The sequence below is a fragment of the Thalassophryne amazonica genome, chromosome 3 (assembly GCF_902500255.1).
Source record: "Thalassophryne amazonica chromosome 3, fThaAma1.1, whole genome shotgun sequence".
Lineage (NCBI taxonomy): Eukaryota > Metazoa > Chordata > Actinopteri > Batrachoidiformes > Batrachoididae > Thalassophryne > Thalassophryne amazonica.
The window spans coordinates 40424928-40452757 of NC_047105.1; the positions used below are offsets into that span (position 1 = coordinate 40424928).

General features: G+C 40.6%; 1 protein-coding gene across 3 annotated transcripts in view; it reads right to left on the minus strand.

Moving 5' to 3' along the window:
* tox2 (TOX high mobility group box family member 2) overlaps window positions 1-27830 on the minus strand; it is a 432153-nt gene that overhangs the window by 203363 nt on the left and 200960 nt on the right. For all 3 annotated transcript variants that reach the window (XM_034166083.1, XM_034166084.1, XM_034166082.1), the window contains exon 2: window positions 11771-11863. In XM_034166083.1, coding sequence (XP_034021974.1) covers window positions 11771-11812 — 42 coding nt within the window. In that variant the 5' untranslated portion in view covers window positions 11813-11863. The remainder of the gene's footprint in view (window positions 1-11770; window positions 11864-27830) is intronic.

Sequence of the window (27830 nt, forward strand, 5' to 3'; positions counted from 1 at the left end):
ACAAAAAGAACAGCGAGATACCTGCTTCTTTTTTAAGCTTTGGAGTGCTTTACTTAAAAGTCAGAAGATCTTGTGTTTTTTTTTTTTTCAAAGAAAGTAACAAAAGAAAGAAGTGAAGCCTATTAAAAAGTGACTTATGGTGCAAATACAAGCAGGATGTAGTTTATAAATTAGTGTGTATGCAGGTACAATCCATCATTAAGGATTTTTTAAATTTAATTCAATGACATCTGACAGAAACTTGGGCAAATAAGAAACACTATTGGTTGACTAAAAACATTCAAATTACATTTTCTCCAGTTGCACACATTCCATTTTTAGCCAAAAATATACCTTTGTACTTTATTTCCATATGAAGTTATTTTTAAAAAATACCTGAAAGTATGATTTATTTCAGTTTTATCCCCTGCTGGCTGAAGGCCCGAAGGGGGATTACATCATGGTGATTTTTGCCCGTCTGTCTGTCTGTCTGTCCCAAAAAGGGTATAAGTATTGTGAAATCAACTCCTCTCACATTTTAGGAGGAATTTCGTGAAACTTGGTACAATTCCTTGTTATACGTTGGTAATACAAGTATTGTAATACTGTACAAGATTGACACATTTTGGCAGAATTATGGCCCTTGATTAACAAACCTAGACTCTGTCACATTCATCAGTGGGTGCCTGCATTTTGAAATCAACTCCTCTCACATTTTAAGGCATCATTTTGGAAACCTTGGTACAATTGCTTGTTATAGGTTGGTAATACACATGTTGTAATATTGAACAAAATTGACACATTTTGGCAGCGTTATGGCCCTTGATTAACAAACTTAAACTCTATCACATTCATCAGTGGGTGCCTGCATTTTGAAATCAACTCCTCTCACATTTTAGGAGGAATTTCACAAAACTTGGCACAAGTCCTTGTTATAGGTTGGTAATACGCATATTATAATATTGTCCGAGGTAGGCACATTTTACCAGCGTTATGGCCCTTGATTATCAAATCTAGACTCCGTCAGTTTTGTGAGTAGGTGCCTGCATTCTGAAATCAACTCCTGTCACATTTTTAGGAGGAATTTTGGAAACCTTGGTACAATTGCTTGTTATAGGTTGGTAATACAAGTATTGTAATACTGTACAAGATTGACACATTTTGGCAGAATTATGGCCCTTGATTAACAAACCTAGACTCTGTCACATTCATCAGTGGGTGCCTGCATTTTGAAATCAACTCCTCTCACATTTTAAGGCATCATTTTGGAAACCTTGGTACAATTGCTTGTTATAGGTTGGTAATACACATGTTGTAATATTGAACAAAATTGACACATTTTGGCAGCGTTATGGCCCTTGATTAACAAACTTAAACTCTATCACATTCATCAGTGGGTGCCTGCATTTTGAAATCAACTCCTCTCACATTTTAGGAGGAATTTCACGAAACTTGGCACAAGTCCTTGTTATAGGTTGGTAATACGCATATTATAATATTGTCCGAGGTAGGCACATTTTACCAGCGTTATGGCCCTTGATTATCAAATCTAGACTCCGTCAGTTTTGTGAGTAGGTGCCTGCATTCTGAAATCAACTCCTGTCACATTTTTAGGAGGAATTTTGGAAAACGTGGTACAATTCCTTGTTATAGGTTGGTAATACACATATTGTAATATTGTACAAAATTGACACATTTTGGCAGAGTTATGGCCCTTGATTAACAAACCTAGACACCACCAATTTCATGAGTTGGCGCCTGCATAGTTAAATCAACTCCTCTCACATTTTAGGAGGAATTTCGTGAAACTTGGTACAATTCCTTGTTATAGGTTGGTAATACAAGTATTGTAATACTGTACAAGATTGACACATTTTGACAGAGTTATGGCCCTTGATTAACAAATCTAGACACCACCAGTTTCATGAGTTGGTGTCTGCATTCTGAAATCAACTATCACATACCTTGAAATGTTATCAGAATGTAGCAAGCACTTGTACCAAAGCAGAATTTTCCAGCAGGGGACATTGTGCTCTCAAAGCACTCTTCTTATTCATCCTTCATATTTTTACTGTGGTTTTTCTTCTTTTATGGTTGGAGAAGTCTTAATTATGGGCTCAGACCCATAACTGGAGTCTACTGAGTCAACAGTGATTGTCTCGGTCACTGCAGCACTGCAGTAAGCAAAGCTTTCATTGTCTTTTTTGACAAAGATGATCAAGTTTTTTGTACTTTCCTGAATTAAAACAATACACTGACATTACTGTGCAAATTCAATCCGCTTAAAAAGAGATGTATGGCACAACCAGAGCAAAGCCTGCTTTCCTTGGGTCTGCATTTGTGAGCCCACCATGTATTTAAACCTAAATGTAGCATCCAGAACCACCAACGTCTGTCAACGGCTCTGAAAATAATTCACTGTTCTTTGGTTCTGTGCTCTGCTGACTCTCCATCCAGCCTCTGCCACGAGCGCTCAGGCAGAGTTTTCTATTACCAATCTAATTGCACATTCCGCCCTGACAAGAGCTCATTAAACCTTAATTATACACATGTTGTTTTCTACAAACATCTCCATTTGGGCCTCGCTGCCTTGTAATTGTTCAGCAGGGACAACCAGTTGAGATTTCACAGATTGAGAGTGAATAAGACAAAGTGAGAGAGAGCGAGCAAGAGAGAGAAAAAGAGAGAGAGAGAGAGAGAGAGAGAGAGAGGAAGTAGGTCATTGCTCTCCATAAACAAGGCATGGTTTCTAAAATAATATACCCATCCAGTGGAAGTAATGCCAAACAACTGAGCGAATGTGGAGCTCATGTAATATTTACAGAGCACTAATACATCGATGGCAGGTCTTTTTCTCAGCACCAGCCGCCCCGCCCCCCGAATCCAAAAACAGCTTTCTTTTTGCATCTTTTCTCCCTCTTTCCATTTGAATTTCAGAGAAAACCAACCCTACCAATATTCTCTTTCTTCCTCTCCTATATTTCCATACAGTAGTTCCCTCCCTCGTTTCTTCTCACACTCCATCGTTCTTTCTATGTCGGCTTTGGCTGTGATTTTTCTTTTTTTTCGCACACATTTGTTACATACAGGGAAACTGGGCTTTAATCCAGAGTCTTTGAGGCACGGGTGATGATGTTACTGCGGCGAATTGCCTCTTAAATACTTCTTTAAAATCCAGCTGGTGCTCTGAGGTCACCAAGCGCATGTTCAACGTCAGGCCCAGTGTGATGCTTCTGGGCTCGGGACTAACCGGCTGCGTCGACTCTCTAGAACGGGATTCCTGGTGTCGACAGCGTCTGGCAATGCTGCCGTGAGAGGCGAAGGAAAAGCTCTTTAGCATCTTTCCAGGTTGTGTGATAAAAGTGATTGTAAGATGATTATTATGTTTGATACACTGGACCTTTGTTGCAGCCTGTTTGACACTACAGCTGTAGGCGGATGATTGGGTATAAATAAACAGCACACGGACCACTCGAAGTCGAGGGCAGCTCCAGAGCAAAGCTCGAGTTGATGTGACTCACGCAAATAAAGAAATCTGTATTTCGGTGCCAAACACAAGTGTGGTTAATTTTCCAACTGGCTTCCAGGAGACTTTGAAACTAATGATTGTCTGAGATCCAATAGTGTTATTGTTGCAATTATATTATATGAGAGACTGTTTCAAAACAGTCCATTTACAGTTTAATGTTAAAGCACTTTGAATGTATCACTTCTTTAAAAAAAAAGTGCTTCATAATGAAAGTGAATGTTTCAAAATACAGTATAACACTTAATGCATATTATTGCATGAACTTATACAAACACCATCAACAAATAACTGCTATATACATTAATTAACTCTTAACAGTTAACAAATGCATGAAGTAATGTCAATTAATGTACCATTTATTGTGAAGTGTTCGAAAAGAAATTTTCAAATGATCTTAAAAATTCAGGTAGGGTTGGGTTAAAACAAGACAATGGTACAATGAATATTCAGTAATGGTCATCCCCTCTGACCCACAAGATTTGGTGAGGTAAAGCTGCTACGCACTTTCACACACTCCGCCATGTTGGAGAGTAAACTCATTGCAAACTGTGCGCAGCTTTGTGCAAGTGCACAAAGAAAATTTTGAAATGTTCAAAATCTCTGCAATGCATTAATGACATGAACTTCATGTGAATATTGTGCAAACAATTAAACAACACTGCATGTGAATGCGAGTGATTGCATCAGCGCCCCGCATCACAGCGCAGCTCGTCTGAATGATTATAACAAGACGTTAAATCTATCATAAACACACTTTTACAGCTGCTCATAAGAAGGAATGAACATGCAACTGTTTTACCGAGCCATTATAATATAGATATTACAAATAATAACTTTTTAGACAGTTCCAAATGCTTTCTTCGCCTCATGAAGTGCAAGAAAGAGAGAGAGAAAAAGCTGCAGATGTAACGGTCCTCTGTGATTACAGAAGCGATTAGAGGTGTTTTCAGCAGCCAAACTCTGACAGAAAATGATTAATCTGCTACCAAATAATTATTTTATATACGCAGCGTCCAGCGCACAAAGCGCGGTATCCATCTGGGATGTGGCATTGTCACAACGAAGTGCGTGAGAGTGTGAAGCCAAAATGCCTGCAAGTGGCAAGGCACCTTAAGCATCTCCTAGGATGCATATTAAAGTGTGTGTGTGTGTGTGTGTGGGGGGGGGGGGGGGGTAATTTGGAGATATACAAGACGGCAACATTTATTGTGTTTGAGTTATTATACTATCTACCATTCATTCATTTACTATACCAGCTTACTCCAGTTAAGGATCACAGGGGTGGATAGCAGTCATGGGGCATGAAGCTTGGTACACCGTGGACAGGCACCAGTCTACCGCAGGGCCACTAAGCCACTGTTCCGATAGCTAGATAGATAGATAGACAGATAGATAGATAACTCCTCGTCACTGCATTTTACATGACTACTTTTTTCAATATTCGAGGAATACAGTTCAAACCTTTGCACAGTATTGTGTATTTGCTTGTATCACCACAAAACTGAACCTGTTTGACAATCTATGGACATGCCAATGAGACGTCCAACACGGATTGTCCAGGCTCACTTTCACTTAGCATCTAAAAAACATTGCATGTCCGCTCCGGGCCCCTCACTTCTCAGCCTGTCTCCACAGACACGTCAGTGATACCCAGAGAAAACAAAGAGCACGCTGTCACATCACTCCTCTTCTATCATATTACAATTATCTTGGCCATTTTTCACAGTGTTCATTTGTCTGGTGGCTGGGTTGTGTTTGTTTATTCAGTTGACTGGTTAAAATATTCCATTCTTAGCACAATTACAGCGGAACATCAGTCGGTTCTTGCCAACATCAAACAAGCTCACTGTTCAGTGTGATGCGAACCATGTCAAGATAAACAAACATGACATATTAAACAGGAAAATGAGTCACTCTTATTATCCCACCAAAATAAATTGGGAAAACACTAATTATAACAACCTGCGCCTGATCCTGACGAATTCACCCCGACCGTGTGTACTGTATGTATGGTGTGCGTGTCACATTTTTCTCCTGCTGCCTTAATAGGCAGTCTCTCTCTCTTCTATTCGCTACAGAATAGCACTCATGCAATATTAATAACACACCAAAATATGGGAACTGTAGCCCCCCCTCCATCGTTCCCTCTGTACATAATTGACTATGCAAGGCTCCAAATCAGCTTGGGAAAAAGAGAGAGAGAGAAAGACATGGAGAAACAAAGAGTAAGAGAGAGTGGAGGAGAGGTGGGGGAGGGCGGGGGGCATGTAGAACCCAAGTGAAAGAGACAGAGACAGAGAGGAGGGTAAGGAAGAAGGAGACAGGATCCTGGAATGATCCTGTCATCTCTGCTCCATATAGCAGATTCGATACCTTCACCCTATGTATCACTGTCAAGGAAACCAAGCTAAAACAACAACAATAACAACAACTACAACAGCAGCACAAACACGTTGACTTGCTGCAAAGGATCCAGTGATGCTCATCCAACCTGAGCTGAACAGCCGTTCCAGCGGATAAGGGTTTCATTGTGCGTCACCCTAAACATGTTAAACGAGGTGTGCATGCTGAGCGGGGAAGTGCACGGAGATGTGGGTGAAGATAAAGACTCGTTATCGGGTATCAACTGGGTTGTGTATCATTTCTTAAGTGACGCTGTCCAAATTTTCAATGAACTGCAGAGAACGTCAAAGTTGTGGTCACCAGTAAGAGTTTTCAGCTATATGACAAAACATTATGGAAGTAGAAGGGTCAGAGACCACCACACCAGTGCCTTAAAATGATTGACATAGGACAGGTCAGGTCACAGTCTCCATCAGTGTTCCATCACATCACCATCAGATCTCCATCACAGCACCATCAGATCTCTTCAGATCTTTATAAGACCTGAACCAAACCTTCAAAAGACGTAGACCAGATGTTCACCAGATATCCATCACAGCACCATCAGATGTCAATCAGATCTCCATCAGGACTTCATTAGACCTGGATGATATCTTCAGCAGATCTCCATCAGCTCTTCATTACACCTGGACCAGCTCTTCATCAGCTCTCCATCACTGCTTCATGAGATCTCTATCAGAGCCAAATCTATACCAGATCTCGCCATCAGATGTCGGTCAGAGCTCTGTCATAGGGCCATCAGATCTACACCAACACTCCATCAATGCTCAGCTGGAGCTCTGTGGTTGGGAGTAGAATTTTAGGAAGAATATATCAGCCAATTACTCTTCCATACAATTCATTTTTCATCTTTTTTGGGGGACAATGGGGGTTTAAAGGAAGAACATGGACCAGTGACCTGTGACCTTTTGGCCATTTGAAGTGTTTCTTGGTGCATGCTCCAGCACATAGAGGTGATTAGAATCCCAGCAGCTGGAGAAGGCCAACGGGAAAGCCCTGTTTCACCTCAGTGGAGCAGACAGATGCTTGGTTTGGAGAGGTGGAGATGGACCAGCTGTCTGCCTTGGTGGTTGTCAGGACCTGACCTTACCTTGTTTGAGTAATCTAGCCATCACAATTTCTCCAACCACAATGTCTTGTCCAATGAAGATTTCCAAACCTAAAGATATTCAGATGATATTCATCAAATATTTGAGACAGTGGAACCAATTACTCAAGTGATTGAGTCACAGATGACTTTTACGTTCAGGATTAGGGTACAGATTCCTCATCACTTCACAGCCAATAAATAAGACAGTAAAGTCCCCACTGTCTGTGCACGTGCAGGGGATGTCTAGATCGGGGCGTGGCAGTGGGGGTGTGTCACATGCTTTAATGAATTGTCAGCATTTACCACCATACTAGATGTATGGTGGGGGCAGAGTTGGCGGTTGGGGGGTTGGTGTATGGGAGGGGGGTAAGGAGGTGGGCAGTGCACCTTGACAGGAAACACAGAGGTGAAGAGCTGGAGTTGGAGGTTAGTTTGACAGAGGAAAGAAGTGGGTTTTGGTTGAGTCGGGGGGGGGGGGGGGGGGTGAGGTTGCAGCGGAAGTGCCAGGCCCACTTTTAACTGAACCGTGGGCGCTGAAGAGTGGTGGGGAGGGTTGGAGGCAGAGATAAAGATCGGGGGCAAAATAAAAGGGGTGTGCATGCAGGGGAAGGAAGAGGGGAGGAAGGAGAGGATGGGTGAGATGCCGGGGGGTGGTGGGGAGTGGTGTGGGGGGGGGGGCAGGGACCTGCTGCACCTTGACACTTGCTCTCACCGCAGCACCTGATAAGTGCAATGGAAAAATGTCTGGTTTCCTCTTGCATGCTAAGTGGTTTGTGTTCTCCTCGTCGACGTGCAGCCTGTAGCTACAGTGCGCTACTGTACCGACACTACAGCCGGGTAACAACAAAATAAAAAAAGGAAACGACAAAAAACCAAAGAGTGGGAGAAAAAAACAGCACAGTTTTTTTTTTTTTTATGTTTTGTTTTGTGTGAGTGTGTGTGTGTGTGTGTGTGTGTGTGCGCGCGTGTGCGTGCGTGTGTGTTTTGGCTCTTGCTTTCTTTCGCTTGTTGAACTGAAATCCTCACGTGTATTTTGAGCCACACAGTTGTAATCATCAGATGGATTTATGTATAGATTCGGAGTTTAATTCATTCTGGAAAAGAAAAAAATATATAATAATAATAATCAGGCAAAAGTGGTTATACATCTTTGTGACTTCACGAACGAACTGACAAAAAAGTTGTTTCCGTGATTTCTACGCAAAACGTCATTAACAATATTCACGTTAGATAACATATGATTCCAGGCAGAGGAAGAGGCTTTGTTCAGCAGAAACGCTTTGCTTGCACTCTGAAACACGATAAACCATTTGAGAAAGACATCAATATAATGTCCCTGTAATAAAAAAACCTTTGTCACTCTCTCTCACCCCTCTCTCTCTCCATGTGTCTGTCTCACTCCCTCTCTCACTCCCTGTCTCTCTACATATCTCTCGCCCTCATCTCTGTCTCAGTCTCTCTCTCACTCCCCATTTCACTACATATCTACATATAGTCAAATCTACCTACGGGTACAAATAAAGTCACCTGAACCTGAACCTGATATCTCTCTCCTCATTACCTCCCTAAGTCTCTCTCTCTCTCTCTGTCTCACTCTCTCTCACTCCCTCTCTACATATCTCTCTCCCTCATCTCTGCCTCATCATCATCATCATCTCATCTGCCCCTCACTCTCTTTCACTCTCTACATGTCTCTCTCTCATCATCATCATCATCATCATCTCCCCCTCTCTCCATCTGTCTTTCCTTCTCACTCTCTCTCTCACTCTCTCCCTCATCTCCTCCTCACTTTCTCTCTCACTCTCTCTCTCTCTCTCTCTCTGCATACCCCCGTCTCTTCCTGCCCTTCCCCCACTCTCACTGAGCCCCGGAGCAGTGAAGAGATAATTCAAAAAGCACTTGAATGGAGTGAAACATGAAAAAGGGCTACATATGAAATTAAATTCTCTCTTTTCAGTCTATTGTTCTTTCATTTTCTGTTCTTTGTTACATAAATGCATAAATGCATAAAAGAGAGGCAAGCTAGATTCTAATTATGATTTCTCCCAATACTGAGAGATTTCTCTCCTTTTTTTTATTATTTAAAAAAGTGAGAAAAAGGTTTCACAAACAAAGTAGACAAACTGTTCCAGCACTTTGTCAAAGTCATAGTCCTGAAACTGTTTCAGCACAAAGCTTCAATACATCTTCCTTTAACAAGCACACTCCTGAGCATTTAGAAAGCAAATAACTGAGTGATGAAACTTTATGCTCCTTTTTTTCTGCTTTACAATAGAAATAAAAATACAAGAACATTCAGCCAAAGAAAATGTATTAAAATGTGACTTTCAGGCTTTGTTTAAAACAGAAAGCAAGCATTTTGAATGCTTGAATAATGATGTCTGTCGCACAAAGACATCAAATAATAGTGAAAATATGTTCATTGCGCCCAGAATGTTGGTATTTTGGTTGTTGAACTTTCCTAGCAACGAATGAAAAGCCCACTACGGCACTAACGAAGGACACCAAAGCCAAAACGAAACAAGAAATGTGGACTTACGTTGACTTTCGGAGACATCGTTTAACCGGCGTTCATTGCAAGTATATAAAGCCCCTTTCACACCCGGGGCTGCTTCGAGTTGCGTCATGACAACGCCACGTGGAAGCAACTCAGTGCCGAGACAGTGCAGCTCAACGTGACAACAGCGCGAGGGACGCAAAGGATGAAGCAAATCGGATGCCAAAAATTAACCCCTTAATGCCCGAATTTATATAGCTGTATATTAAAAAATGTTTTATGTGTGTTTTTGCCTTTAAGTAGATGGTAAATAATGTTGAGATTATTAATTTCACTTTTGCACAAAAACTAGATAGTAATATTGGGTATTCTGGTAATGACTTTTTGTTATAATGTTATAATAATAATGATGGTATGTTGCAAATTTGCGACAACAGGCATACAGGTCAGTTTGGTAAGTTGCATATTTGAGTCAGAGACTGTAGCATATATGCGACGATGGGCGTTAAGGGGTTAAACATGTTTAAATTTTTTTTGCGTCCTGTACTCGACGCTGCTGCTGCAGCTCCTCACTCTTCTCTCACAAATGTGTTTAAATAAAGTCGATAAAAGCCCTGCTCACAGAGTGATTGCCAGAGACAGGACATGTCCACTTCCAGTAAAAAGTCCAGACATCTCCAGTCCACTCACGGATGATTAATTGGCACACGCACATGTGAACAACTAAAAGAAAAAAACTGTCTGGCTGAAGGCAGTTAGTTCCTTGTTCTCCCCTCAAACTCGCTCATCACTGTGTTTAAAAAAAAAGGACAAAAAAGGACACAAGTCCTGCTCACAGATTGATTGCCAGAGACAGGTCATGTCCACATCAAGTATAACTCCAGACATCTCCACATTTGCTCACAGACGGTTCGTTCGCGTGAATGAGCGTGCGCAGCTCAGTCAAAGGAGGAAAGATAAACTATAACAGAACTCAGAGCGCAGACCAAATATAAACTAGAAGAGAAATCAGACTGCACAGTCTGGCTGCAGCCAAACTGTGCACTCTGATTCCTCTGTGCAGAGAACCTGCAGGCTGTGTTCTCACCTCCTCTCTCCCCCCTGCTGCAAGCACCTGATGTAGACATTCCTGCGTCGTCATGACGCCACATGAAGCAACTCGAAGCAGACCTGGTGTGAAAGGGGCTTAATGCACCAAGTTTTCAAACGTTTAATTACACTGCACATTTGTTTCACTTGTGATTGTGTCCAGTGGAGACAAGAAGCAGCTTACTCATGTTTTGTGCCTCATACATTAACATTAACTAGCTTGCTAGCTTCTGCTCGCAAATATGATGCTTGAATTAGAAATAAATAATGTGCCAGTCTAATTAATTTTGCTTTTTGTTGCATGAAATGGCAGCACCACATTTCAATAATACATACAATTTAAATGTGTTTGTTCCTCTTCATGACACATTTTTGAACAGATGCAACTAATACTAGTGTGACTTATAGTCTGAAAAATACAGTATATATATATATATATATATATATGTATATATATATATATATATATATATATATGTATATACATATATATATATATATATATATGTATATATATATATATATATATATATATATATATGTATATATATATATGTATATATATTTATTTATTTATTGAATTTTTTTTTTTTAAGTTGCCACGAGAGCAGCGCCTACGTGCATGTGTGATGACGTCACAACTCTGTCCGGTTATATATATATATGAGTAAGTGTCTTTAGCTGCTCGCACATTTTCGCCACAGCAGATCTAATGTGGATCTGCATGTTGACTCTGCATAAGTAATTGGCAGGGGTGGGTTTTAAACCAGGAACCTTCTGCACCTAAAACAAGCACACTTAACCACTTAGTTTAGTGGAGGTGGATAGAGGATAAGAAGAAATAAAGAAAAGGTAGTTCTATGAAGGAGGCTGATCAGACATATCAACTGCTCGATAAGTAAAGATTGCTGATAGCTTTTGTCATCTACACTTCTTTGTACAGTAGGACCAGATCTTGGATACTAGTCCATGGCTATACTGCAGGAAACTCTTAACATGTAAGACAACCTCAGACCCATAAAACACTACAAATATCAAAGTTTTCAGTACATCGGCTCTGATCCATCACTCTGTATTAGAGTGAGGATGAAGCAAGGACGTCTGTGATTGCTCTCGCTGTTGTGTACACTCGGCATGAAGCCAAGGGATGAGGGGTGAGAAGAAGGGGAGAGGCGAGTCTTACCCCAGTAGAGGGCAGTCTTTTGCCGTCAGGGTTTGGGCGCATGGGCAAGGAGCTGTAGAGCCTGACACCTCGATCGGCCGAGCCGTATCTGCTCTGAAAGGTGCAGAGAGAAAGACAGACTTTATTTCTGGTAAAGATCCACAAATCCACTCCTAAAAAAACACATTACTTTGAATGTTTCTGTGCACGATCCTCGTTTTATTTAGCAGTGAGTCTCCTAAATGTCTGCTGTGTGAAATCACAGTGATGCAATACACATAATAACTGGATACGTTTGGCTCAACAGCGGTACTAATGGAACTAAGCTGTTATGATCAGAAGCCCGGGTGCCAGCGTGCGCGCTCGTATCCACTGTAGTCTACTGACTCTATTTTTCTGCACATTACACAGCTGATAATTAGACTGTAGTGGCTTCTAAGCCTGCACGCTGCTCCCGCCGCGTCCCCGCGTGGCTCACACCACCTGAAGGAGCTGCCACAAAGCCCCCAGCACTTGTGAATCTAATTATTCTCAACAAGTGGTCTCTGACAGGGAAAGACGGTTCAGCACAGTGGGGTTCACACTGTGGTCCGCAGCCCCAGCAGGGGTACATCTGGTCGTTCACTTCACATTTCACACTCTCTTTACCTCTTGCCTCACTTTGCTATGAACTACATGCGCCTAATTACACCTCTGTCATTCCCTGATATTCTGCCATTCTCACACTCAGGGATGACAGCCTGTCAGAGGAGCATGTGTTGTTGTTGTTGTTATCATATGAGTTGTACAATGGTGAGAAAGTGTCACACATATCATTTTGAACAGTACACTCAGCAGAATTTAGACATTTTTTTCTCCTTAAAACTCTGAGATCAATGGACGCACAGGCGCGTCCAGCTGTGTTTTTCATTATGCTTCTGTTGATAGATCACCGATTGCATGTAACACAGACGTCATTCAAATACTTGACGAAACTACAGTGTCACGTCTCGTTTCTACCTCTTGTTTCAGACCATCTTTGCCCCACAACTAAAACTAGAATACAGAGAAGGTCACATAGGTCTGTCTCTCAGCCTACCATTTCAGTTGCTCTGTTCAAGAGTTAGATTGATTGACACGGCTACAAAACCTCATAAATGCTACCCACGTCCCGCCAAAAAGCAGTCCTGTCAGCCCGACAACACTTTTTACTTTTTATTTAGTCCTACAGACAATGCATACACTTTTATAAAAAAAAAACAAAACAACAACAACAACAAAAAAAAACATGGATGTTCTATTGTTTTTTTTTTCCTCTCTGTGGAATGATCTGCCTGTGCAGATATGACAGTCGGACTCTGTGGAGACTTTTTAAGACAGGCTGAAGACACATTTGTTCTCCCTGTTTTATCATTAGTATTTTATATGACTGTGTGTCTTTTTTTTATTTCTTTTATTTCTTTTACTTCTTTTACCTTTTTATGTTTCAATTTTTTATTGTGTTTTAATCTTACTTCATTTTATTCTGCTTTTAAATGATGTTTGTGAAGCGCCTTGAGGCAATTAGTCATGATTTGGCGCTATATAAATTAATGAATTATTATAATTATTATTCTCCAGGATCTGTAAGCTTCTCCAACCCAATCCAACAAATGGCACATGTTTTTGTTTTTTGTTGTTGTTTTTATGAGGGACTTTCCACTTTTCATCCAATGGTGGATATTTATGGACATTTCTTCATAGTGTGAAGACAGAAAATATTGAACTGGAAATAGTGATTGATTTTATTTTACCTTTATTTTACATTGATATATAATTTTCTTCCTATGTTACACTACCTTTCTGGGCCAAAGGCTTTGGTGAACCCAACAGAACAGAACCTAATACAGAAACAGTTCATCCACCTGAATACAGGTGTATTTTCAATAGGGATTTGAAGAATCTTCTAAAAAATGCTTTTTTTTTTCAGATTTGGAGCCAAAATATTTGTACAGTGTTCTAGACAAATACGTGACACATATTTTGAAAGCTGTGAACAGTCCCATAAAATGTGCATAACTGAAAGTATGGTAAAACCTGAAATACAAACAAACAAACAAAAAACATTCGGACCGCAGAAGGTTAACTGAGTTGAAGAAGTGCACAATAATCATGGAAATGAAATAAAGATATTTAAATGTCAATTAAAAATCATTCTGAATTTGCTGGCACTTAACTGTTCATTGACCCAAGGCTGACCTTTCTACCAACTACCATTGATATCTGTTCATGTGGTTTTGAGATACAACCTACAGTGGCCTGAGTGGCCATCAGGACCTTGTGATTAGCAAAAAGGCTTCATAAATTTCTCACAATCAAAAAGGTTGACATTACATGTACCTGCCTCAACAAGACCAAACATGTCCAACTATGCCAACATTCCAATTTCAAGTAATATATAAAAGAATAACTGCAAATTATTATGTTAAACAATGCCAGTATGGTCCAAAATAGGAGATTCAGTGACCCTGTTCTGTTTTTATTAGAGTCTAAATTTCAACACTGAATATGCAGTAGGGCAGCACGGTGGCTTCCCTCTGTGGTATCTGAATTTCTGATTCCAGTGGCATATTCTGGCTGATTCAGGTGAGAAAAACATACAGACTCTACACAAGCTGAAATTACCCTGCTCCAAACTTACTTACTGACCATTATTGCATTTCTCTCATAAAGTAAACTAGCGCGTTGCCCGTGGGGATCCATGGGTTATAGATTATAGATTATAGACAGAGTGTTTACAAAATAGGTAGCTCACATTTTTCAAGGGTGGTAATAAATTATGCGAAGTTTCTATAAAGTGCAGGAAATTAAAATGAGAAGGTTATATGAATTTCTTTTTTCTGCAAATCTGATTGGTTAATCGTGTGACATATCAGGCCGTATAATATCTGTGGAACTGTGGCCAAAGATGTATTACTCTGCGCCCTGACCGGTGTTCGGACAAGATGTCATTACTGTTGAATCTCATTCCTGTCCTCCGCGCGCAACTGCGCATGCACAGTATTGTCAGGATGCAGAACTGTCGAGACGCACAATTCAGCAGAGCACCGGCTGCGTGTGCTGCTAGCTGTTAGTGCTGTTAGCTCAGAATGAATTAAAGTCATGTGCTGTCGCCGCTGAGATGGGTGAATTTAAGCTACCGTACGAAAGTATTGATGTGGATTCTGATAGAATTACCGGTTCATGTTTGATGGATTTGATGAATTTTCACATTTGATGGATTACTCCACGCCCTGACCGCTGTTGGAGAGTTGCTCGCTGCTTCACGATAAGCCTTGCCGACCGAATTACCTACAGAAAAATAAACCGTGCATATGATGGAATTGGATTAGAATGGGAATAACCCTGTTGTGCCTGATGATGGGCGGACGTTTATGCTATCCGTTTTAAAGCTACTTTTTACCGGCTCTGCTACGCGACGCCGGTAAACCTGTATGTTCGACCATATAACCCAGCATGAACGTCCGCCCATCATCAGACACAACAGGGTTATTCCATAATTGTATTTATTATTTGGTACTGTACATTTAGCTGCTGTCAAGTTTTAAAACTGGCAACTTTGAGATATTTACTTTTATTTACTGTTCATAATAGCACTTGAGCATAGACAAAAGAATGTCTTGAGAAAGTCATTAGGTCCAATAAGAGTGTAAACAAAGTGTCTCCCACAGCCATGCAACAGCATGAAGGGAGGACTTTGTTATGCTAAATTTTCCTTTCTGTGAGAAATATTCATTCATGTAAAGATTTGAATTGAAACTACTGTACTGGTCTTTATAAGTCTGCTAACCCCTTAACGCCTGAATTTATATAGCTATATATAAAAAAATGTTTTGTGTGTGTTTTTGCCTTTAAGTAGATGGTAAATAATGTTGAGATTATTAATTTCACTTTTGCACAAAAAATAAATAGTAATTTTGGTATTTTAGTAATAATTTATGTTATAATGTTCTAATAATAATAATGGTATGTTGCAAATTTGCGACAACAGGCATACTGGTCAATTTGGTATGTTGCATATTTGAGTCAAATATTTTAGCATATATGCGACAATAGGCGTTAAGGGGCTAATATTGAACATTTGCATATGCGGAGTGTGTCCAAAAAAAAAAAAACTTAGTCAATACAGCTGTCATTTAATCCCCACACCCCTGAGCCCTTATTAGTCCTATCAACTTTCAGGGCGTTCATCCTTGACCCAACATACAAAAGCATACCAAACAACCAATGTCTGCTCTCCCCAGTTTCTCCGTGATCTAAGCCAAACACATGCATACACTTACACAGAGGCCACTTGGCTTTTAATACATACAGTAAATTAAATTTTATTTGAGATTAGCGCCAATGTTTTTTCACAAGCTTTGAGAAAACTGGCTTGTTCATATAATACATGATTCCATAATTAAATAAATAAATAAATAAATAATAACTTCCCAGCTGTTCCCCTTGATATGGATTCAGCCTAAAATACAGTACAATCGATTCCTTTCCAGACACAACTTTTCAGTAACATGTGTTTGAACAAAAATCGTTCTCTTGCATGCTCTACTTTGAAATTTAAATAATAATAACAACAATTCATGCCCAATTTATTTTTTAGGCTCAGTAGAGAATTAAAATGAATTAATTATGCGGTTCAGCGGTTACTGTTGACAGTTAACGTGATGGTCAAAACTGTAGTAATCTGCAGAAAATTGCTACTTTACGCTTCGTCTCTGGAGCGGGCAGTGTGCTGTATCGTCTCACACAATCTGACATGCACAAAAGACATGCACACAAACACGTGTAAACACATGCACACAAACATACTCAAGTGCAGCACTTCACAATTTCTATTATTATGCAGCAAGATACAGAGATTTAAGCAACATTCATGAGTGACAGAGAACATCCGTGAAAGGACCCAAACTAGAACATGATGCAAACACAAATTCAGAGAATGCAGAGAATGTCAGAGCTCCAGCTTTTATAGAAGCACAACAATAAACGGGCCTTCACAGGCTTGTGTTTACAGCTCTAATTGCATAGTGAATATCAAACGGCGACATACCATATCATGCACGCCGCATATCGCAGCTTCACAGAGCACGATCACTGCGTTTAAACCTTGTAAGTATTATAGTAACGGTGCTGATCTTCCAGCCTATCACCGACAGTGCTGCTGCCCCCAGGGAACTGGTACTTGCTGTGTCAGGTTTCGATTCCCTGGGCTCTTTGTGAAAGGTGAAAACAGATGAGTAGACAGCAGTGGCCTTCTTGTCGATATGGTTCACATTACGATGACGCAGCTTTATTAAAGACTATACTCATTTTTAACTTTCTAAACACCAGTCGTGTGACTCCCACATTCTGCGCCACAATTTAGTAATGTGCAGTTATGTCATTAGAATTTCTTTCCGGACTGTAGTGCACATTTTTGGAAGGGATTGTTTATTTTCACTATTGATGGTATCTTAATTTATTATTATTATTATTATTTCTTTTAGTCAAAACAGCAACCTCTGGTGCTGAAAAGTGCCAATCCCTCCAATTCCTCAAGTAGCCACATCAGACTGGCACCAAAAGTAATACTTCAACCCTATAGAGCCCCATGTTAAACATGCCCATCTTTAGAGCAGAATGAAACATGTTTATAGCTTGGTACAAACAAATGGGGGGGGGGGGGGGGTCTATAACTCATTTGGATAGATTGTTTAAAATCATAAAGTTATGCATATTTCCCTGACAGCTAAGATCCAAGATGCTAAGATGCCACTACTAGCCATCTGCTAACAGGCCAGTTACGTCTTTCTTAGTATTTTAATATATGGCTTGCTATATGGTTAATTGTATATTGGACCTTTTAAGAAATCTGTGCACCAACATTTTCAGTGAGTGAAAGTTTAGTATAATTTCAGTTGTATGCTAGCACCATTCGTAGGTATCGACAGCTGATACACTGATAGCAGAGGTGGGAGTAAGTCACCATCAAGTCACTCTCAAGTCATGAATCAGCAAGTCCCAAGTCACGTCTCAAGTCATCTGTCAAACACTTGGTGGTCATTATGACTTGAGACGTGACTTGGGACTTGCTGATTCATGACTTGAGAGTGACTTGATGGTGACTTAAGCTCTGGTCAGACAGCACTAATGAGGGACACTGAAGCCAAAACAAAACAAGAAATCTGGCCTTATGTTGACTTTTGGAGACATCGTTTAACCGTCGTCCATCTTCGTTTCTGTAGCTGGCACTTCATCAGAATTTTCAAACTGTTGAAAAATGTGAACAAATCCTGACGACAACCTCAATTCATCCATATTTTGTTTTGCTTTCTGTCTTGACGGTTCCTCATTGTTTGCGTAGTTCCCATACCGTCAGCATTGTGTTTGATTGTTGTCCAACTTCGTCCAACCTCCAGCACCTCCAGTATGCACACCTGTTGTCAAGACAACGCAGCTACGAGGTGGATGTGGACAGCACAGACTTGCTACAGAAATGATCACACGCTGGTGCTTCATTTAGATTTTGTTTTAAGGCGTCAAGGTCACTATTCGCTTTGTTTCTATTTTGGTAGTTTCGGTTTTGTTTCGGTCTTTTATGTGCTATGCACTCGCAAGCTTTTCAGTGATGGGAGAAGTCCAGGCTCATCTGTCCAGTTTTTCTCGATGATTTGTGACTAATGCCGTGTGACCGGGGCTTTACTCCCACCTCTGACTGATAGTATCACATTTTCTGAGACTGTTTGCTGGTCATAGTTTTTGATACCAGCATTGCGAAATTCAAACTCGAAAACAGCGAGTTTTCAGAGTTCGGTGGGCATTGCCAAGATGATGAGACCTAGATCCACCTCATCTGAATTTCAGACTTGCTCTTCAAAAAACAAAAAACAAAAGCCTATGGGGTGGTATTACGGAGGGTTTGTGGACTCTGGTTGCGTGATTAGGTCAGCTACACAGCTCATAATTTATCGACCAAAGTGATCAAGACAGCAATAAGCCAAATAAATGCCGTGGTACCAATTCAGCTCACGAGCGCTTTCTCGTAGATTGCTGGATTGTTCCTATGACCCCACTGAGAAGACAGAACCCGGCCCGTGGCTGTCTTCTCACTTGACTCTGAGACCGCTACTGTAGCCAGTTCTACCTTGCAGCTACTGTACGTATTCTAAGTCCATCTCTCTGGAGACATTTTTTCCAGCTTGCCAGCTTATAACAGACAAATGAATGCCTCACAGAATAGCCAGCAAAGCAGCCACAATAAGTGAATGTTTGATATTTCTCTAGTGTGCCAGGCTAATCTGGCCCTGTGGCATGCCATTACGGGGCTAATAACAGCTGTCTGCAGCCTGGAGGCGACGTAAGCAGGCCTGGCTGCACTAACTGGCCCTGACAGACTCATTAGGAGTGCTGGCACCCGGAACAGCTTCAGCCACACTCCTCACGTTTCCTCGCTGGCTCACAACAGTTTGCAAAGTGCAACAAGCATTGTTCTTTACACTTGTTCTCTGACACCTTTTGCTTGTTTTCTGGTCAGCCGCTTTCCCCTTTGTTACCTCTCTTTCACTTTCTGGCTCTGACTTTCTGTGAAAATTCTGCCAGTTGCTACCAATCGTTTAGCATTTGTTCTCAACACCATGTTGAGTCTATAACCTCCTGCACTTTCTTTTAAACCATCCCACCCACACTCTAGTTCTGACCAAAATAGAGCATAAGGCACTTGTTTTCTAACTCTACTGTAATTCTCTGTAAGAAAACGAAAGGAAATGCAGGGCAAGCCCCCACATTTTGCACTAGCACCTTATTTCCAGTAAGTTCAAAAGGATAACTTTTCCTATTTTTCACAACAACAAAAGTGCCTCAGCAGTAACTTCATGAAAACTAGAAGGGCACTCAGGAGAGCTAATATCTCTGCCAAGGCCACTGTTGCTGTCAACTTAAGCATCAAAACAAATTATATATATATATATATATATATACAGTGTTGCCACAGTTACTTTGAAAAAGTAATCCAATTACTGATTACTGATTACTCATTGAAAAAGTAACTTAGTTACTTTACTGATTACTCAATTGGAAAAGTAACTAAGTTAGATTACTAGTTACTTTTTTAGTTACTTTCCCCAGCTGCTGACAACAACCCTCTGTCACCTCAACATGACAATGATACTTGTTTTGCCAAAACTCACTTTATAGTCACCCTTTCTTGGCTTCAATGAAAATAAATACTTGTTTTATAAAAAGTAAAATAAAGACCTCTTTCTTGACCTCATATTTAACTGTTGACAGCACTGTAACAGTAAAACCTGTAATTTCTAACCTACATTGTTTATAAATGTAACTATTAAATTCATTCTAACATTTTTCTAATATTTAAATTCTCTCTAAACATTTTACTTGTCAAAATTATTATTATTTTAAGTAGTATTAGTAGTTGTAGTAAAAAAAGGCTTCAAAACTGGACCTTTAATCTAGGGGTGTTGTGGGGGAGGGGGGCACATCCTTGCACCACGCCCCCATTCCATCTGGATTCGCCCCTGCTTTGGCGTCTGAGCACAAAGAATGGATAACATTTATTTATGCAGAAAACATGACCAGATTTACAGGTAAGAAAGTTTTATTGCATTTTCACATCATGTGGTCCTCAGAAAGAGAGTTTGGGTGCATTTGAGTGGAAAATAGTGTTAGTTGACGCGTCGCGGAGGATCAGCTGTTTTTTGCAGCAGATACAGAGCGGCTCGGAGAAAAAAAAAGCATAAAAATGTCTTTGTAAAGCTCAGTGCAGGTGTGCTGTTGTCACTGTGCTTTAAGAGGTGAGGACGAGTCGTAGCTGTTGCAGAAAAACGCGGATGAAAAGCTCACAGCTCGCTTAAAGTGTGTAGTTCAGTTGAACCCCGACCTCCTGCCCACAGACCAAGTTTAATGCTGCTATCGACCCACAATGCAAAAATAATAGTAACGCACAGTGACATGGAGAAGTAACTTTAATCTGATTACTGATTTGGAAAGATTAACGTGTTAGATTACTCGTTACTAAAAAAAGTGGTCAGATTAGAGTAACGCGTTACCGGCATCACTGTATATATATATAGTGGGGCAAAAAAGTATTTAGTCATCCCCTGACTGTGCAAGTTCTCCTACTTAGAAAGATGAGAGAGGTCTGTAATTTTCAATATAGGTACACTTCAATTATGAGAGACAAAATGAGAAAAAAAAATCCAGGAAATCACATTGTAGGATTTTTAAAGAATTTATTTGTAAATTATGGTGGAAAATAAGTATTTGGTCACCCACAAACAAGCAAGATTTCTGGCTCTCACAGACCTGTAACTTCTTCTTTAACAAGTTCTTCTGTCCTCCACCTGTTACATGTATTAATGGCATCTGTTGGAACTTATCTGTATAAAAGTCACCTGACCACAGCCTCAATCAGTCAGACTCCAAACTCAACCATGGCCAAGACCAAAGAGCTGTCAAAGGACACCAGGAAGAAAATTGTAGATGTGCACCAGGCTGGGAAGAGTGAATCTACAATAGATAAGCAGGTTGGTGTGAATAAATCAACCGTGGGAGCAACTGTAAGAAAATGGAAGACATACAAGACCATTGATAATCTCCCTCGATCTGGGGCTCCACGCAAGATGTCATCCTGTGGGATCAAAATGATCATGAGAACGGTGAACAAAAATCCCAAACTACACAGAGGGACCTGATGAATGACCTGCAGAGAGCTGGGACCAAAGTAACAAAGGCTACACACTACGCAGAGAGGGACTCAAATCCTGCAGTGCCAGGCGTGTCCCCCTGCTTAAGCCAGTACATGTCCAGGCCCGTCAGAAGTTTGCCAGAGAGCATATGGATGATCCAGAAGAGGATTGGGAGAATATCATGTGGTCAGATGAAACCAAAATAGAACATTTTGGTAAAAACTCAAATCGTCGTGTTTGGAGGAAGAAGAATGCTGAGTTGCATCCCAAGAACACCATGTGAAGCATGGGGGTGGAAAGATCATGCTTTGGGGCTGTTTTTCTGGAAAGGGGACAGGACGACTGATCTGTGTTAAGGCAAGAATGAACGTGGCCATGTATCATGAGATTTTAAGCCAAAACCTCCTTCCATCAGTGACAGCATTGAACATGCAACGTGGCTGGGTCTTCCAGCATGACAGTGATCCCAAACACACCGCTCGGGCAACAAAGGAGTGGCTCCGTAAAAAGCATGGACCTGGAGTGGCCTAGCCAGTCTCCAGACCACAACCCCATAGAAAATTTGTTGAGAGAGTTGAAAGTCCATGTTGCCCAGCGACAGCCCAAAAACATCACTGCTCTAGAGGAGATCTTGAAGGAATGGGCCAAAATACCAGCTACAGTCTGTGCAAACCTGGTGAAGACTTACAGGAAACGTTTGACCTCTGTCTTTACCAAGAAAGATTATGTTACAAAGTATTTAGTTGAATTTTTCGTTTTGACCAAATACTTATTTTCCACCATAATTTACAAATAAATTCTTTAAAAATCCTACAATGTGATTTCCTGGATTTTTTTTTCTCATTTTGTCTCTCACAGTTGAAGTGTACCTATGTTGAAAATTACAGACCTCTCTCATCTTTCTAAGTAGGGTAACTTGCACAGTCGGGGACTGACTAAATACTTTTTTTGCCCCCCCCCCCCCCCCCTCTCTCTCTCTCTCTCTCTCTCTCTCTCTCTCTCTCTCTCTCTCTCTCTCTCTCTCTATATATATATATATATATATATATATATATATATATATATATATGTTCTCCACTCAGATTGCAATAACCAATCACAGATTAGCCTTTTTGTCCATCATTTACCTGTATTTTGGCATGCTTGGCACCAGAAAGTTATGTTGGATCCAAAGGGATCCAAAAAGGCCAGGACCAAAAGTTATATTGGATCGGTTCCCACTGACCAATAGCGTTAGAGCTTACTGCCAACAGCTAGCCATTCAGAGCGCGGCATACAATTATTCATGAGAAGACATCACTAATGACGAAGCAGAGGTCAGGAACTGGCTGACAGACGTTGGTTGAAAAAATGGCAACAAACATGTCAACAACAGCAGAAAATCGTCTGCCAGCGAGGTTTGCTGAGTTCACAGAGGAGGAACTGGTGGAAATACTGAACTCCAAGGATGCCAAAAACACGAACAAGGTAGACAAGCACGCTACTGATGTTTTAGAAGCATTCATATGCTGTTCACAACAAAATTAATTGATCTAATTTACTTGACTCTTTGTTGTTTGCTTAATTTGGGAGGGGGGTGGAGAACGTAACAATTGATGGATGGCAAGTTGTCCAACATAGAGAAATATTGGATGAAGAAAAGTTATATTGGACGAGGCGTAGCAAAATATTACACAGATTAGATAGAACTTTATTAATACCTTGGAAAGACTCCCACACACACACAGCAGGTAAAATAAGTATTGAACATGTCACCATTTTTCTCAGTAAATTTATTGTTAAATATGAATGCAATTCTGCCCCTTGTCAGTGCAAATTAATATCATATGGTTCAGTCCCAACTGATGGTCTATAAAAAGGTGTCTCATTACCAAGGTGCCACACAGGAAACATCTCATGATGGGTAAAAGCAAAGACCTCTCTCAAGATTTTCACAACTTTATTGTTCCAAAACATGCTGATGGCATTGGCTACAGAAGGATGTCTAAAACCTCTGAATGTTCCAGTAAACAGTGTTGGGGCAATAATTCGGAAGTGGAAAGGGCATCATTTCACAATAAACCGGACACGACCAGGTGCTCCTCACAAGTTTTCTGACACAGGACTGAAAAGAATTATCAGACGAGTTCTCCAAGAGCCTAGGACCATTTGTGCAGAGAACACTGTGATGGTGTTCATTTGTGTACGGCTTCACTGTTGTCGATATCTGCACTGACAGTACCTCTCACAAACACCTACTAGCAGCACAATGTATTGTTAAAATTGTGAATTTTCTTTCACTGACACCGGTATGGGTTGCAGGGTGTGCTATAGCCGATCCTAGCATACAGTGGGCGTAGGAGAAAAGGGTCATGCTTCAGTTCCCTGTACCTCTGAAATCATTTAAGTACTTCCAGGATCCAGGATTATCCTGCTTACAGAAGCACTGAACCACAAACACATTGTCCTTGGAGGACGTAATAAAAAATTAACTAAACAACTTGCTTGCAGTTTGTAACTAATGCTAGTGTGCAGCCACAGGAAGATGCTGCACCACACCAGGAAGAGGTTGGTATCCTCTGAATTGTGTATCACTTTCTGTAGAAGGGCCTGCTTGAAACAGGAGGGACTTCCCCAGGCAGCCAGCAAAGCAAACACCGTCCTGCCACTTCGGCAGTGCCTATAGCCAGTCGGTCCGTGCACTGAAGGTAGACAATAAACACACACAGCCAATGAACGTCCTCTGGATGTGGAAGCATTAACAGGAGAAGGAGAGACAAGCGTTAGTGTCTTTACCATGTGACAACGTGTCTCCTCCTGAACCATTAACGCACACTGCACAGTACGACACTCGTTAGTTATCAGTGTTGCCATTGCTTTTTTTATAGGCTGCTGTGCTGTGGCACGACAAAGCCCAAAACACAGCTGTGGATATATGTAACATTAGCTGTTGGATGTTATATTACGTGCACAGATCTTTATGAAGCACATGTTTCTGCACCCGACATTATTCCTAGATTAGCAGAAAGACCTGCAAACATCACACTCTGATGATCAGCGGAATGTGGGGCCTACTCAGGCTTACTGGGAAACTCAATCACTTTTCTATGGTACACTACCGGTCAAATGTTTGTCCAAACTTTGATCGGTAGTGTACATGCTCAAATAAACACGCACAAGCGCTTGCACAAATGCACATGAATCTACGTCACAGACGCAAGCATACTGTGTCCAGTATTGTATGTATAGTCAATAATGCAGACTGACATTCAATTGCTGCACAGCACTGATATGATAATGTGCAAAATAAAAATTAAAAATAAACAGCATAATAAATCAAATATTATATAATATATAGATAATAAATATATATATATATATATATATATATATATATATATATATATATATATATATATATACTGTATGACTAATGTGGAGGTGGAGAGGAGAAATCCAAAGCCTCTGAATATTTTCCCAACCAACAGAGACTGAGGTTTTGTTTTAATTTTTTTTTCTTTTGTATTTATTTATTTATTTTTTTATTATTTAGTTGGTGGCTGGATGATTGAAATTTAAGAGCAGATGGGGTTGTCACTAACAGAGACAGTTTCTGCACAGAAATGCACTCGTTAAAAGAAGTAAAGTGTTATTTTCAGTCACAAGCCTGCGGTAAACATTTTTTTGATGAATTTAGACACACACGCACACACAAAGAAATTGAAGTGGAAGAGGTGGTGGAGTGAGGTATGAAGTGAATGGGGAATGTTTTTGTACCCCTACCATGCCATTGATTTAAAAAGTAGGTTGCTGGCATTATTTTAATACTATTTTGGGCGCACAGTAATATTTGGTATCTCCCAGAGCAGAATTGGAGGGATTGACGATTGAAACATAAAAAAAAGGATTTGTCTCTTGGTGTACTTTGAGAAGAAAATAGAAGTCATTAGATTGAGCATATCTTAAACATGCTTTGGCTCAGTCTTTGCACCCTGCTGTGGAGGTGGGTGTTAATAATGAGGTGACACCTAGATTTACAGAATTTGATACTATTTCACTAGTCGCGCTAGCGAAGCTCATGACGTCTACAAAAAGCACAACCTGCCTATTTGATCCTATACCAACAAAATTGTTTAAGGACCTATGGCCTGTTCTTGGGCCGACTGTGCTGGAAATTGTTAATCTTTCATTAAGCTCTGGTTCTGTTCCTGGGTGTTTTAAATCGGCCGTGATTAAACCATTGCTTAAGAAATCTGGTCTTGACCCTGGTGTATTGAGTAATTACAGGCCGATGTCAAATCTGTCATTCTGTTCTAAAATTCTGGAAAAAGTGGTCTCACGGCAGCTTGTAGACCATCTTACTGAGAATGATCTTTTTGAGCCACTTCAGTCTGCTTTCAGAAAACATCACTCCACAGAGACAGCGCTTACCAGAGTGGTGAATGATTTTCTGTGTACAATGGATTCGGACACCACGATGGTCTTAGTGCTCTTGGATCTTAGTGCTGCATTTGATACTGTGGATCATCGTGTTTTACTTGATAGGCTGGAAAATTACTTTGGGATTACTGGAAGTGTTCTTGCTTGGCTGACATCATACTTGTCCAGTCGTTCTTATTGTGTATAATAACACTACTTCTGGCCTTGGTAAAATGAAATTTGGGGTTCCACAGGGGTCTGTGTGAGGCCCCTTGCTTTTCTCACTTTATATAGTGCTCCTTGGGCATATTCTGCGGCATTACGGGATTGCCTTTCATTGTTATGCTGATGATACTCAATTGTACATGCCGGTAACTGCTGGTAATTTTGCCCATATAAAAGCCTTGGAGGATTGCCTTATATCTGTGAGAAGTTGGTTGTTTAGTAATTTCCTACTCTTGAATTCTGATAAGACTGAAATGATGGTTCTTGGTCCAGCCAGACATCGGCATCATTTTGACCAGTTGGCGCTTAATTTTGGTTCGTGTGTTGTGCATCATACGGACAAAGTGAGAAATCTTGGAGTACTTTTTGATCCTACATTGTCTTTTGGCCCCCACATTAGAGACATTACAAGGGCTGCTTTCTTTCATCTGCGAAATGTGGCGAGGATTCGTCCCATCCTGTCTATGGCTGATGCTGAGACTTTGATACATGCGTTTATTTCTTCCAGACTAGATTATTGTAATGCTTTATTTTCTGGCCTGCCGCAGTCTAGCATTCGAGGACTTCAGTTGGTACAGAATGCTGCTGCCAGACTTTTGACACAAAGTAGACGGTTTGACTACATTACTCCCATTCTGGCATCCCTTCATTGGCTACCGGTTTCTGCCAGATCGGATTTTAATGTCTTATTGTTGGTTTATAAAACTGTTCACGGACTGGCACCTTCCTACCTGGCGGACTTGGCTAAGCCCTACGTACCTGCGAGCCCCTTGCGTTTGCAGGGTGCAGGGCTTCTGTGTGTTCTGAGGATGAACAAGAAGTCTGTGGGGTATAGAGCCTTCTCCTACCGTGGTCCGACTCTTTGTAACGATCTACCTGCTGTTATTCGGCAGTCTGACACGGTGGAGACTTTTAAATCGAGACTGAAGACTCACTTTTTTAGACTGTCTTATCATTAATTTAATCTGTTTGTGTTTACTTTGTAATTTCTTTTTATTCTGTTGTGTTTTATCTTTTTGTTGTGCGTTTCTTGCTTTTAATTTTGAATTTAGATTCATTTGTGTTGTTGTGAATTGTGTGAAGCGCCTTGGGGCAACTTTGTCGTGAGTTGGCGCTATATAAATTAATAAATTGAAATTGATTGTCACAATAAAAAGAAATCATCAAAGACTGACTTAACAGTAGTGTACTACTATAAGCAACAGGTTCTTTTTCGTGTCCCGGAGCAGCCTCTACCTACTTGAAGTTCTTGAAATGGAGCAATATCTCCACCTGGTGGACATTTTCTGTTAATGCAGGTAAAATAGAGTTCTGGTGTTTAATATGACTAATGTCGTAAAAAAGAACTTGTGCTTTGAACCTATGAGCTTTGTTTTAGTATAACTACTACAAGAGTAGCAGTACAGTACAAGTAATGTATGTGCTAGCACAGGCCCTATGCTTATCTATGCTTATTGGAGTCTATAAATTTGTAATTTGATATGGATGCACATTCCTGCACTGTCCAGCAGGGGGCAACCCATAGTTGGCGGAGTAGTGAGCATCACATTTCTGTCTGCGGTTAAGCTTAAGTTGTTACATCACATGAAAGTAGGCGCCACTCCAGCAGGTGGTAGATGCGTTGCTGGGATATTACCTAGGCCAGTTTCTCAACCTTGAACCATGGGACCCAAAATACTGTGGATTGTCCATTTCTTTCTGCTCTATCTGCAAATAATGTGCCATATCAGGTGTGTTCCATTGTTCAAACAGCTGAT